Here is a 12,933-nt window from a genome sequence, read left to right on the forward strand (position 1 = left end):
AGATGTCAGTCAATCTGCTGACAGCAGACATCACTAAGCCGCATTCAACCCCCTGAAACCTGACCCCTTGCCTAAATTTGAATAGCTTTTTTCCCAATAAAAGGGTTCAGCACTCACTGGCTCTCTGTCTTTCTATGGACCCCTAAGGTCAGAGGAGCTTTCATAGGACCCCAAAGAAAAAGGTATTTGTCTGTCTCTGTGTGGTTATTTTGTGCAGCTCATTCCCCCTGAGTGACCTCATGTGAGATAAATACTTATTGTTTTAAATCTTAGAAAATACAAAGAATTGTGGGGGAAATGTGCATCAAATAATACCCATGTTTCATGCTCCCCCCCCAGAACCCTCCACTTATATTTTGATTTTTTTCTTTCTCTCTCTCTCTTTCTCCCCACCCCTAACCCCAACACTGGCGATTGAACCTAGGCCCTCCCACAGGCTAGGTAAGTGCTCTACCACTTAGCTATATGCCTAGGACATTTAAAAAATTTCTTGGGACACGTTCTCGCTAAGTTGCCCAGGGTAGCCTTGAACTTGCACTCTTCCTACCCCAGCCTCTTGAGTACTTGGGGTAACAGGCATGCACCACCCGTTCTGCTCATGCTTAATTTTTTTCAAGGTATTTCTATGCATATATGTTTATGAGTTATAATTTAAATTGATGTATCATGCCCTTTTCACTTAGTACTACATTGTAAGCTGTCTTCTTAATGTTTGTAACTATTATATTGTAAGCTCTCTTCTTAATGTTGTATTTGAGAAAAAACTTTTTTAGTGGCCACTTGTTTCTGTGCAAATATATTATATAAAAATAAACATATCTGAACATTTGTTTACTTTACCCATTTTCAAGCTATCTTCATTCTTTTGCTTTTATAAATAAGGCTACCAAGAAAAGGTTTGTGCACGATTCTGACAGCAACACTGATTATCCTCTAGGAGAATACTCTAGAGTGGAATTACTAGAACAATATATAAAGGAAACACTTTAAGCTCCTATTTTGCACTGGAATATGAATGTCCATCTTTCAATAACCTCTGTTTTTTTATGAGACATTTTTGTTTTGGACTTTGATAATCTGACTTTGTTTTTTGCATTTGTTTGATTAGGCTGTATATTTTTCAGCATTTATTAATCATATATGTTTCCCCATATCTCTTGTAAACTCTTTGTGTGTCTTTCCAGTTTTCATTTCGAGTCAGTCAAATTTTTTACTCATTTTCAATGCTTGACTGAAGTGTCTTCCCCCTGTGAAGTTCTCCTGTCAGCCCTGTGTGTCACCCCTGGTCTGGTGTGTGTGCACCTACTACTAAGAATTTCTACACTGCCTTATGATTATTTGCAATCCTTTCTCCTGGCAGTGTACAACCCAGCAGTTGGGCACCAGGACTGAGTCTTATTTTCCTCAGCACCTAATCAGTAGCTTGACAAAAAATCTGTGTCAACTTAATGAACTAATGAATAAATCAATGAATATTACTGCAGAGTAGGATTTAACTTGACATGGATTTCATCAGGATGATATATGGACATTTCATATGAAACCACGAGGAGCAACAAGTCCTTGGATAAACCATGAAAATTTGTTATGGTAATATAAATTATAACAGGATAGTATATAAAAATTCACATTGTTATACTATTAGAGATAGCAATATTGCTGGCAACTGTTTGCTACAAACAGAAATCATAGCCCTTTAAAGAAAAGTAATTACTTGAGCAAAATATTTAAAAATTATGTTTGTTGATTTATTTAGGATCTTATCAAATTTTCTGAACAATTATCATAACACATTTTTCAAAAGGAGAAGACAAAAAGATGTACTTCCTCTGACCAAAAAAAAATACATGAACATATATACACACACACACACACGCACACACACACGCACACACACACATATACACATTAAACATACAAACAAAAGCTAAACTTGAAAAACAACTGAATTTCTTCATCATGTCATACTCTCAAATTATATTTCTGATATTCCTAATTTGTTTTTTTTTCACAGTTTTGCTATACAAAAACAACAACAACAACAACAACAACAAAGTATATTACCAGGTTAATACCGTCTCTGAGATATGGGCAAAACCAGAGGTGAAAAAAAGGAAGTTACTGCTAAGTTGGAAACAAGGTAAATACTTTTGTCCCCAGGAGGGATTGCTGGCTGGAGGTCTCAGCTTTCCACCTCAGAGTCCAAGTGTGCAGGGCTACAAAGGAACTCCAGAGATGCCGGATCCCCTCTAGTTGGTTGTTGTCGCCTCCCCCACTCCCCAGTTGTTTTACCCAAGGTGACAGTGCGGGTTGCATATGGGGCTGAGTCTCCAATTCAGCTACAGCTGTGGTTCCCCACTTTTCCGTTCTGGTCACAGTTTGGCTAACCTTTGTAAACTTCTAAATGTCCAACTAAAGTGCTTGATTGAGCTCCTTCTGAGCTGTGTCCTGCTTCAGTTGTGAAAGCACAGCCCACAGGAGCCTCAGTAACATTTCGTGTCTCCATAAGAGCAGAAATCAGTCTTTATAGGAAGGTGTTATGGCCATGGTCATTAGCTTCAACTGAGGCTGGCTGAGTCCCCGTTCCTCTGTGCAAATGCCCAGGTACTTCACACAGCCGAACTCAGTTAACACAGCTCTCTGGTAAGTCACACATCAGTGTTTGTCCAAGAAGCATAGTAAATCCTACCCCCAAAGAACCCATCAATATGATAAGCCTCTAAAATGGAGTTTGCAAAAGTGAAAGAACATTGTGTGCCCACTCTCAAATACTGATTCCTGCTGATACCCCTGCCTCAATACTAAAAGGCTAGATTTCAAAAGATAATATTTTCTTGTCTGAGTTGTGGGCCACAGTCAGATCTTTCTTCCCATCTACTTGTAGCTTTGCATCTTCGCCTGAACACTAAGTACCCCTAAATGGTGGCTCAGGAAGACCCCTCCAAATGCCTAACCTGGTCATATTCCCACATTAAGAACCATCTATGATTCAAGTTTTGCCTAGACCAATTGGCCAGGATAATAACTAAACAGGGGGTAATAATGAGATAAAATAATTCAGGGATCACTGGAAATGAATAGGGTAAGACATTGATATGCTTTTTAAAGAACATTTATCACATAATTTTAAATAGTGGTGTTTCTACTATATTTAAATAAAGATCTATAGGTTTATTGTAAAAAAAATTAGGGGCACCAGATACAAATGTTGGAACAATTAATATCATTGTTATAAGACAATTAACATTGCTTAAAACATACAACATTTTAGTTGTTGTTAATAACACAAAATGAAAAAAATGTACTGAAATGGTTCTTGAATACAGAGTGGCAACATATTTTCAAACTATATCAAATGCTTCTGAAAATATGTTTCAATGCTTTTGTTATGGGAGATAAAATCTTTAAGGATTTAAGGGTTTTTTTTTTTTTTTGCTTTTTTTAAAATCATGGGTCTGAAACTGATATATATATTTTTAAATCTTTATCTGAAACTGATATATTCTCCAACTTACCAGAGATTGTAAGCCTCTATCACAAACTGGATTCCACATTAGTTTGATAGGAATGGCTCTGCCAGTTTCTATACATAAGAGGTCTTATGAAAATCTTGTGGAAAAACATTCGAAATACTGAAGTTCTGAATATGATGAAAATCCATGGGTCCACAATTGAAATCACAGACAGGAAACGCAAGGCTAGAAGATCGTCCGATTCTTCAGTGGCATCCTGGACAGCTCCATAGTAGGAACGATACTGTTTGAAGAAAAACATTCCATTATGATATTGAAAGGTTGGTGACAGCAATGGATTCACTTTATGTCACTTACCTTTCTGTAAGAACATGGCAGCTTAACTTGGAATACTCATATTTGGTAAATTTATAAGTAGGTGAGGTCACTGAAGATGACGGGTGTGAGTGAGGAGTCTGAGAGATGGAGAAACTGAGGAGTATATGGGAGACCCAGCATGATGGACCTCCTGTGGCTGTTGCACTTGCCATGCTCTGGTGTCTAGGTCCCAGCCAGACCATGAAGACCCACTGACAGCTTTCACATACAGGGTCACTACACTTCCATAAATACAGTCTCTCCAGCTAGTATCTTTACACCTGTATTTTATTCAATTCTTTCTTCTCTACCTGCTTCCTATCCTCTCTTATCAGTTTGCTTAGAAATAAGTCACACTTGGAAAACATCACCTATATCAAAGGGTCAATAATACTGAAATCAATGTGAAGATACGGGAAATACAACAATGAAAAGACATGAGGTGACTTGAAAAAGGAATAGTTCACCTCATGTGCTCACCTCAGTGCCCTAGTTCTCCTTGGTATAGATTGCTATCTTTCTGTGGTTGACATTCTCTTTTCAAGGTAGTGAGGAAAAACGTGCAAAATAAATAAATAAAAGCCTACTTACCTGTGTCTAGCTACCTATTGTCTTGGTCTTCCCTGAGGTCCTAAAGCCTCCTGGAAACCCTAAAATGTGCCTCAGACCACAGCTCTTCCTGCCATTCAACCAACACTGTCTAGGTCAGTACTGCCATTGCCTCCTACTCAGGCTGAGGCTGGCCACTTGTTCTTTTTGCCATTAAACACCCTATGCCTCCTGAGATTCTAAATCCATAATGAGGCAAATGGACTCTAATGGAATGGAAACTATGCAAATGCAGCATTACTAGAAAATGATATGGATAAGTGCAGAATAGACCTATTCAAGGGAATCAAAGAGCATCTCCTGGAGAAGATGCTTCTTCCCATAACAGTTACTTTGCCTTTTCAATACTGCTCAATGGAGCATTTCAGCAGGCTCAGCCACCCCAATCTAATGTACTTTAGGAAAATGTCCACATTGGACTCAGCTGTTACTTACATCTCAATGCCTTCTTCCATAACTATTGCTTAATAACACTAATAGCAATAATAATGACTAATGCCCACATAAATCCTACTGTCCCTGGGCACAGTTCTAAGCACTTTTAAAAATTTATCTTTAGCCCTCCCCCACAAAAAAAATCTATGAAGTACAGTCATTATCCCTATATTACAGATATGTAAACTGATTATATACTCAGATCACACCTTCCTTCAAGGTCTACCCCAAATATTATACCCTTTACAAAATTATCTGAGGTGGTAGCTAAGCCCAGTCCACTTTAGGGTCTGTCTGGATTAGAATCCGCTGATGTGTGACTTCAGGGAAATTACTGTTTCCTCATATTTACAGTGGAAATTATTGTACCTACCTTCTGAGCGATTTTTGTGAAGTCTGAAGTGAGATGGTATGAGGCAAACCTTGAGCTCAGGATCTAGCATATAAGACTCAATAATTAGCTAATATTATTTTTTTCAGTTTGGAGTGTCTCCTGTCCTCTGCTAAATTTCCCTATGGTCCCACTCATCGATTTAGGGCTTATGTAGTTGCATGTGATATTTCTCTCAATTTATATCTCCACAATAAACTATAGAGTGTCTTGGATTTCTATATACCAGATGTGTGCTGAATGAATATGTGGATGACAATAAACTCTATGACTAAGTTGATTTTAAAAAGCAGTTGACATGAGTTTGTTTTTACATTTGCCCCATTCTCTTCAAAGTGGAGTACAGCACAATATAATTCCAATTATGCAAGAATGCTTGATTAGTGGTATCTGGGTAACTGAATGATACTCTTATAATTACAACAAATCATTTTATTTCTATGCAGTGTTTACCATGTCAGTTCTATTAATGTATCAGAGGGAGAAAAAGAAAGAGAGAAGGGGGGAGGGAGGGAGGGAGGAAAGGGGAGAGGAAGGGAGGAAGGAGGAGGGAGGGAGGAAAGGGGGGAGGGAGAGAGTGTGTGTGTATTGCTAGGGACTGAACCTATGACCTCACACATGCTAGGCCAGTGCTCTACTACTAAGCTACACCCCTGCTGGGTTATCTGTGTTTTCAAGTCACTAGATTTGTATTAGAAGAATGTTGTTCTACACCTGGCATTTTAAAAGTGGTTCAATTATATAAAGACAGCATGAGAAGACTACCTTCTGATGGATATAGAAGTCGTTGAGAAAATGTTGTCATTGCCAACCAGGTGGAGACTTGGCAGGCCATCCCTGCTGCGGAGGTCTCCATCTGATGACCTCTTCTACCCAGTTCATCATCATAACACCCTAGTATGTGCCTTCCTCTCTAGCCCTTTAATCTACTTTAACCCCTTTCCTCTGGGCCCTTCTTTTGTCTCCCATCCCTTATATGTTTCTAACCTCCTCTTTGAAAGGAGCATCTCATTTATTCTTTCTGCCACCAAAATGGCATACACACAAGATCTGTCTCAATGCATGCAGGATGTCCTCTACCACTTCTCCGGTTCCACCGATTCTGGAAGAAATAATCACACAAGCTCGTATTTATCGTTATCCAGCTTTTAAACTGCTCAAGAGTTATGACTCATTTCTACATACACACCCCCTCTCATCCATCTCTGCTCCCCCTCCAACCTCCAATATATTGTGGTTTTCTAAGATAAAAAGAATCTGGAGAAAGTATATTATTCACATTAGAGAATGTGCTGCAAACTGCCTCTAAAGCTCATTACATATTCTGTATATTTCCTGCTGTACAAAATTGCAAATTTGAAAATTCAATCTACTCATTTTACTCTAATCCAGCAATATTGTGAAGTGAATGTTAAAAATCATACTCAAGATTAGGGTGAGAGTGTAGCTCAGTGGTAAAGTACTTGCAGAGCATGCTTATGGCCCTGGGTTAATCCCCAGCACTGGAAACAAAAAATTTTTCACTGGCCTGATGAAATACAATAATTATGTTACGAGTATGTTGGATATAGGCTTATTTTTCTAGTTGCTAGTTCCATTCCTTGGATGAGTGGTTTTCAAGTGTGAGGTCTCAAATACCCATTGAGTGTGGCAAAGAAGTCAAAACTTTTCATAAAACTGTTATTTATATTTTTCATTCTCATTCTGTAGAAGGTGTGCAGTGAGTTTTATGGAGGCTGTATAAATGTGATGACATCACCACTTCTGTGGCTAATGGCATTAATCTGTGCTTGTGTATTCTTGGGTTTTTTCGGACCTTTCTAGATTGAGAGTACACTTGTGTATTTTCAGAGACTGTTTCAAGTACTTCTTACATTTAATATGCTTTTTTGTTTTAGTTGCTAAAATCTCTATAACTTTATATCATTCACTAAGTCATTTTGAAATCTCACCGTTTTCCTTGAACCTGTATTAAAACATGAGAAGTAGACTTTGATATCTTCTTTGCAATAGTATTTTTAAAAATTCTTAGTTTTAATATCTTATATGATAAATACTGATAGATATTATCAACATAAATAAAAACCCTCTGGGTTTCTATGATTTTTTAAGAGTATAAAGGGGTACTGAAATGATGAAGAATTTGAGAACCATAACCTTAGACTATAACACTATTTCCCAAGGAGATATATCTCTTGATTAATTTGCTATATCCAGGAAGCAATAATAAGAAATGTAAGCTATAATTAGTAATAAGAGTAATGTTAATTATTGAACACAGGCACTGGTTTGGGGACACACACATACACACACACACACACACATATTGTACATGCTATATATTCCTTATTTAAAATGCTTGAGACCAAAAGTGTTTCAGATTTAAGATTTATTTACTTATTTATTTGGATTTTTGTAGTATTTGTATATAGATAATGAAATATCTTGGTGATGGAAGTCTAAATGAGATTTTCATTTGTTTCATATGGACCTTGTACACTTAGTTTGAAAGTAATTTTATACAAATTTTGAGTGTGCCAGAGTTTTGACAAAAAACTGTCACATGAGGTTAGGTGTGGAATTTTCCACTTGTGATATCATGTTGATTATCAGAATTTTCAGATTTGGAGCATGTGGATTTGGGGATTAGGGATATTCTACCTATGTGTGTCTGTGCATGTGTGTGTGTGTGTGTGTGTGTGTGTGTGTGTAATTTTAAATCTTCATATCTATCTTACAGAAAACAGTATGATTATTCTTATTTTACAGACGAGAAAGCTGACATCAGAGGATAAACAAGTGCCAATCCTTTGCCAGTAAGTAATGAAGCCTGATTCAAATCCATGTCCTACACCAAAACCTTTGTCCTTTCTAGAAAACGATGATTCTTGTGAAGAATTCTATCAATATTACACATATTTGGAACTTCAAAAGTTTTTTAGAAAAATCATCTTCAAGTCCATTATTTTCTTTGCTTCTCACTATACTTTTATGAGTTATTCAAATCTCCTTAGAGACATGTCCAAATGCAATGCTCTTACCACTGTATTATGTTACTTTCTGTGTTATTTTTACTATAACATTCAAGCTCAGGTCAAAAATTTCATGGTTTGGCTAATGTCTGCTTTATCAGAGCCTAGGTTAAGTGAGGTTTCAACTAAGGTGGTCTGCAAACATTTTCTATAAAGGACCAACCAATAAATATTTCAGGTCTTAAAGACCAAGAGGCAAAATCATTACTATGTGGTAGTACCAAGATAATGAGAGAGAAAGAAAAAATACATTTCCACAATTTTTATTGATGACATTTAGGATGCAATAATAATTAGGCACAATTTTTAGAATACAAATTTACTATGGAGAAGAATAAAACTTTTTAATGGAATAGAATTTGGCTTAGTTGGGACTTAAAGGTCTGGGTTGGTTGCAAATATTCATTGGTAACTATTATTAACTTCAGGGCTGTACATAAAATAGCGGGCAGGGCAGACTTTGCCTGTGGGCTTTTGTTTGCCAACTCCTGTTTAGAATGTGGTTCCACCAATGCCATCCCTGAACCAGCAGTTTCAGCTTCACCTGGAAACTTGTTAAGAATAAAAATTAGGGCTAAGGATGTGGTTCAGTGGTAAAGTACATGTCTAGCATGTGTGAGGTTTAGGTTAACCCCTTGCTCTGGAAGAAAAACAAAAACAAACAAACATTTTTTAAAAACCTAAAAACATCCTAAAGAAATCCTGGGGGTGTGGAACCCAGTAATCTTTCTTTTTACAGCCTGCTGACGATTCTGAGCATGCTAAAGTTTGAGAACCATTGGTGAATCTATCTACTACGTCTACCTCTGCCTTTTTATATAGACATTGACTGATTGATTGATGGAGTTCTGATCCTAATCCTGCATGATAGTGCTACAGGTTATGCGTCCTCCACACATTGAGATCTTCATTTAAAGGAAAATCACTTTACATCTCCCTTTGATTCCCCATTGAAAATAATATCCAGAATTGCTATATCCTGGTAAGAAATTAACTTTCCTAGTCCCATAAGTCTCTGATTCCAAAGACTTTGAACTGGCTATTATTATAATTCATTCAAATGTAGTTTTTGCTGAACAGGTACTTTGGAGGTGGGAGAGAGGGGGAGGAGCTATACTGAAAAAGTCTTCTCCTATGCCAGCCACTTCCAGGTGTCTGGGCCCCCAGGAATGAAAACCCTCAATACTGGAGGTAATTCAAACCCCTCAGTAACTTGAAACCCAAGATAATGGCCTTCATGCCAACTCACTTGCCAGAATAGAAACAAAACCTGTCAAGGCAGGTTGTCAAAAGGACACCACCAGCTGTAACCACATACAAACAGCCTCTTAGCCTGTACCACACCTCCTCGCGGGGTGGCACCAGAAACAGTTGCAACAGAGCATCCAAGTTCACTCACGAGTTTTCCCAAACTAAATCTGCAAACCAATGGGGAAGAATTCAACTGTCCCTTAGTTCCTTTCCACCCCAACACCCAGAGAAGAACCCTCAGACGCCATTCGTCCATTTCTTACACCATTAAAACCATGAGCACATCTAAAGAAATAAAACTTCACCTAGCCATCAGGAAAAGCAGAGGAACCGTATTGTCACGGAAAGACCGAACTTCTCCAAGGTTTGAAGGATTTTTGCCCCTGAGAGCTCCCCAGAGGGAAGCAGACAGGAGGGAGTCCTGTCACAATGGAAAGGGTTTTGCTGGGTCATGACATACCATTTGTCTTCTTTCCCTTTTCCTGACCTTCCCTCTTCTCGTTCAGCGAATTGGACTTTATCTTAGGGCTGTGGAGGGAATCCGACTTGAGGAGCACAGTAACAAACCCTCCTGGCCCAGGACGCAGCTCCTCTTGTGCGGTCGCGGGGTTCACCGGGTTCCACCCTTCCAGCCCGGCACTAGCGGCCCAACACGCCCCAGTTCCCCACAACCTTGCTCCCAGCTACTCACAATTAAAGGCACAGAGCACATAGTGAAGAGCACGGTCATGAGGGCCAGCAGCAGGAGGTGATCCAGCTCCTCCAAGGGATGTGAGGATGCTACCTTCTTCTCCGCGCCTGGCTCTGCGATGTCCCTGAGTCCACAGCGCGTGTGTCGTCTCAGTCGCTGGTGCATAGTGTAAAGGTTGCGCATCGCCCCCAGGTTGCACAGAACGATGGCAAGAACCACCAGCGCCATGAGCGTGGAGTAGAGAACAGAGTAGACCACCACCCAGATCGAGTCATCGCGGACCATCCGGATGAAGCACCAGGTGCCCGGGCAGTACTGAATGAACTTCCCAAAACCCATCAAGGGCAGTGCACAGAAAACCAGGCAGAATGCACCCACCACCGGAGCCACGAGTACGCCCCGGCGTAGGGTGATGTGCCTTTGGTAGAAGAAGGGGTGACCCAGGGAAAGCCAGCACTCCAGAGCCATGGCCAGGAGCTGTAACGTCGATGCGAGCCCAAAGAAAGACATGAAGAAAGCGAAGGTTTGGCACAGCGACTCGTCGCCGGACGCAGGCATTAGCCCCCGCAGGCTCCGATTTTGCGCATAGGCAGCCAGAACCACCGGGCTTATCAGGCACTTGCCCAGCAAGTCGGTGATGGTCAGGCCGCACACCAGCACGTAGAATACCGAGGGCGGCGGGCGCCGCAGGCGCGGTCGGCAAGACCCTAGCCCTGAGCGCGCCAGCAGCCCCAGGGCCAGCAGGTTGCCCAGGAGGCCAGCACTGAACAGTACCCCGCCCATCGTCGCTGAGTTGCCTTTCTCCACCCAGGTGGTGTTCTGGCATGGATAGAAGGGAGACTTCATGGTGGGCGGGCTCGAGTGGAGCCGGTGGGAGGGCGTGAGCCCCGGTGCCCCGGTGCCGAGAAGCCCCCTGCGATTCCCCGCGCCGCTCTGGTGAAGAGGCTGAACTGTAAAGGAAGCTCTGCGGGCGGCAGGGTGTTCCCCACAGTAGGCGCCTCCTATCTAAACTCTCCCGTCACACCCTTTTTCGAGGGCGGGACGCGCCTCTCGGTGAGCACTCGCGGCTATTCCAGAGCTTGGAACAGCGGAGCTAAACGCTCGGCCCTGATGCGTGGGGTACTGAGGAGAGACAGATCTTGGTACCCAGAAATCAGAAGGAAAGTAGCCAGAGTCGGAGCAGTCAAGACCAGTCCTCCAGGTCAGGCAGAAGAACTACTGAAAGGAAGGGGAAATGTAAGCAGAGCGCAAGGCGGTAGCGTTGGTAGAGCTCCAGTGTTGGCCAGGAACTCAGAAAAATCAGCTGGCTAATCCGGGAGGCTGAAGTGGAAGGCTCACTTGAAGCTGAGAAAAGGCTACTACCTAGTTTTCTCTGATCAGTCAGTGTCTTAAGGAGGGTCAAAGGTAATTAACATTTGCTGTACCTTGGTTCCTATTCGCTTCTAGATCTCTGGGATGTGGAGCACTACAATGATCTGCACCTGATAGGTGAGAAACCCTGGCCTTGGAAGTTTAACTGATCTGCCCCAAGGTGACAGCGGCAGTAAGTGGCAGAGCTTAACCTGGAACCACCTTCCATTTATATTACAGAGTTCATCTGTCATGCTTCCATGGCCCGCCTCCCAAGAGACTAGCCAAATTTCAGAGCAAGTTTTTTTTTTTTTTTCTGCACAGGGAAAAGAAAGAAATGATGTTGGTCTTAGGTACCATAAATCACAGTAGCTGTGTCCACAGGGTGGGAGGATGTGGCTTAACGGGATTCACACTGTCATCAGATAGGCCTAGGTTCAAATCCTGATTCTGCTACTTATTGTCTGTGTGAACCTGAGGGACTTGCTTAACCTCACAAGCAGTGTCATCCATCGAGCTTGCTTGACTCTTTTAAAAGATAGAGATAATAGAAGTAAAGCACAGCCGCATAGGAAGTGCTCAGTGTGTGCATATGCCACGATTCTCATGTGATAGAAGGGTGTTTCAGTAGCCAGTAGTTAACTGAAGGTTTTAGCATGGACTTGGAAACCAGAAGATAGTAGACTTAGTTTAAAGCTTTCTGGCTTTTGTCATTTGTGACTACTAGGACACATTTCTTCCCTTCTGGCTTGGACTTGGCTACACCAAAAAGACAAGGGATTATTTAGCTATGATTTCTTTCTTTAATTAACTTTCAATATCCTGAAACAGAAATTGGCTTTGAGTGTAGAATTTGAGTAGGATGATTGGGGCCATATTATATAAGCAAGCAGATTATTCCTTGGCCCTAAGAGTATCATTTTTGGGCTCCTTGCCTGTTCTGATGGACAGAGTCAGGGAGAGGGCAGGGCCCTGGGGCTTCTGATATGTGAACCTCACTGCTGCAGAGAAACTGCCTCTAGACTGAAAGCTTAGCCAGTAATTTAGGCCATAGCTTAGAGAGGAAGAATCCAAGCTTTGGAATTAGATAGTTCTGAACTCTACCACTAGTTGTGTGACCTTAGGTTAGTGACTCAATGCCTCTGAGTTTTAGTTTTTTCATACATAGAATATGGGACTTCTGTGTCTTGTTGCATTGTTGTGAGACTGAAAAAAAATTTAAAAATGAAGCGCTTGGCATAGAGAAGTAATGGACCCTTTCATATGCTGGCTGCCAAGACTTTTATAGCCTTGACTTTATAGAAGATTCTGCATAGGGTTAGCTCCCTTGACTTCACCCTCTCT

General features: G+C 41.0%; 1 protein-coding gene across 1 annotated transcript; it reads right to left on the minus strand.

The window, feature by feature from the left end:
* Positions 1-3,534: 3,534 nt before the first annotated feature.
* Ptgdr (prostaglandin D2 receptor) lies at positions 3,535-11,085 on the minus strand. The gene is made up of 2 exons (XM_026411042.2): positions 10,240-11,085; positions 3,535-3,756 (listed from the first exon to the last, which is right to left on the minus strand). Exons 1-2 carry the CDS (start codon positions 11,083-11,085, stop codon positions 3,535-3,537), a joined length of 1,068 nt encoding a protein of 355 aa, XP_026266827.2.
* Between the last annotated feature and the right edge of the window lie 1,848 nt (positions 11,086-12,933).

Source organism: Urocitellus parryii, chromosome 6, assembly GCF_045843805.1.
Source record: "Urocitellus parryii isolate mUroPar1 chromosome 6, mUroPar1.hap1, whole genome shotgun sequence".
Taxonomy (NCBI): Eukaryota; Metazoa; Chordata; class Mammalia; order Rodentia; family Sciuridae; genus Urocitellus; species Urocitellus parryii.

Excerpts from the sequence above, each read along its gene's own strand:
- Ptgdr (XM_026411042.2), bottom strand. The coding sequence starts at position 11,085 with ATGAAGTCTCCCTTCTATCCATGCCAGAACACCACCTGGGTGGAGAAA. Across the intron at positions 3,757-10,239 it reads TGTGCTCTGTGCCTTTAATT|TATCGTTCCTACTATGGAGC; the intron begins GTGAGTAGCTGG and ends TTCTTCAAACAG.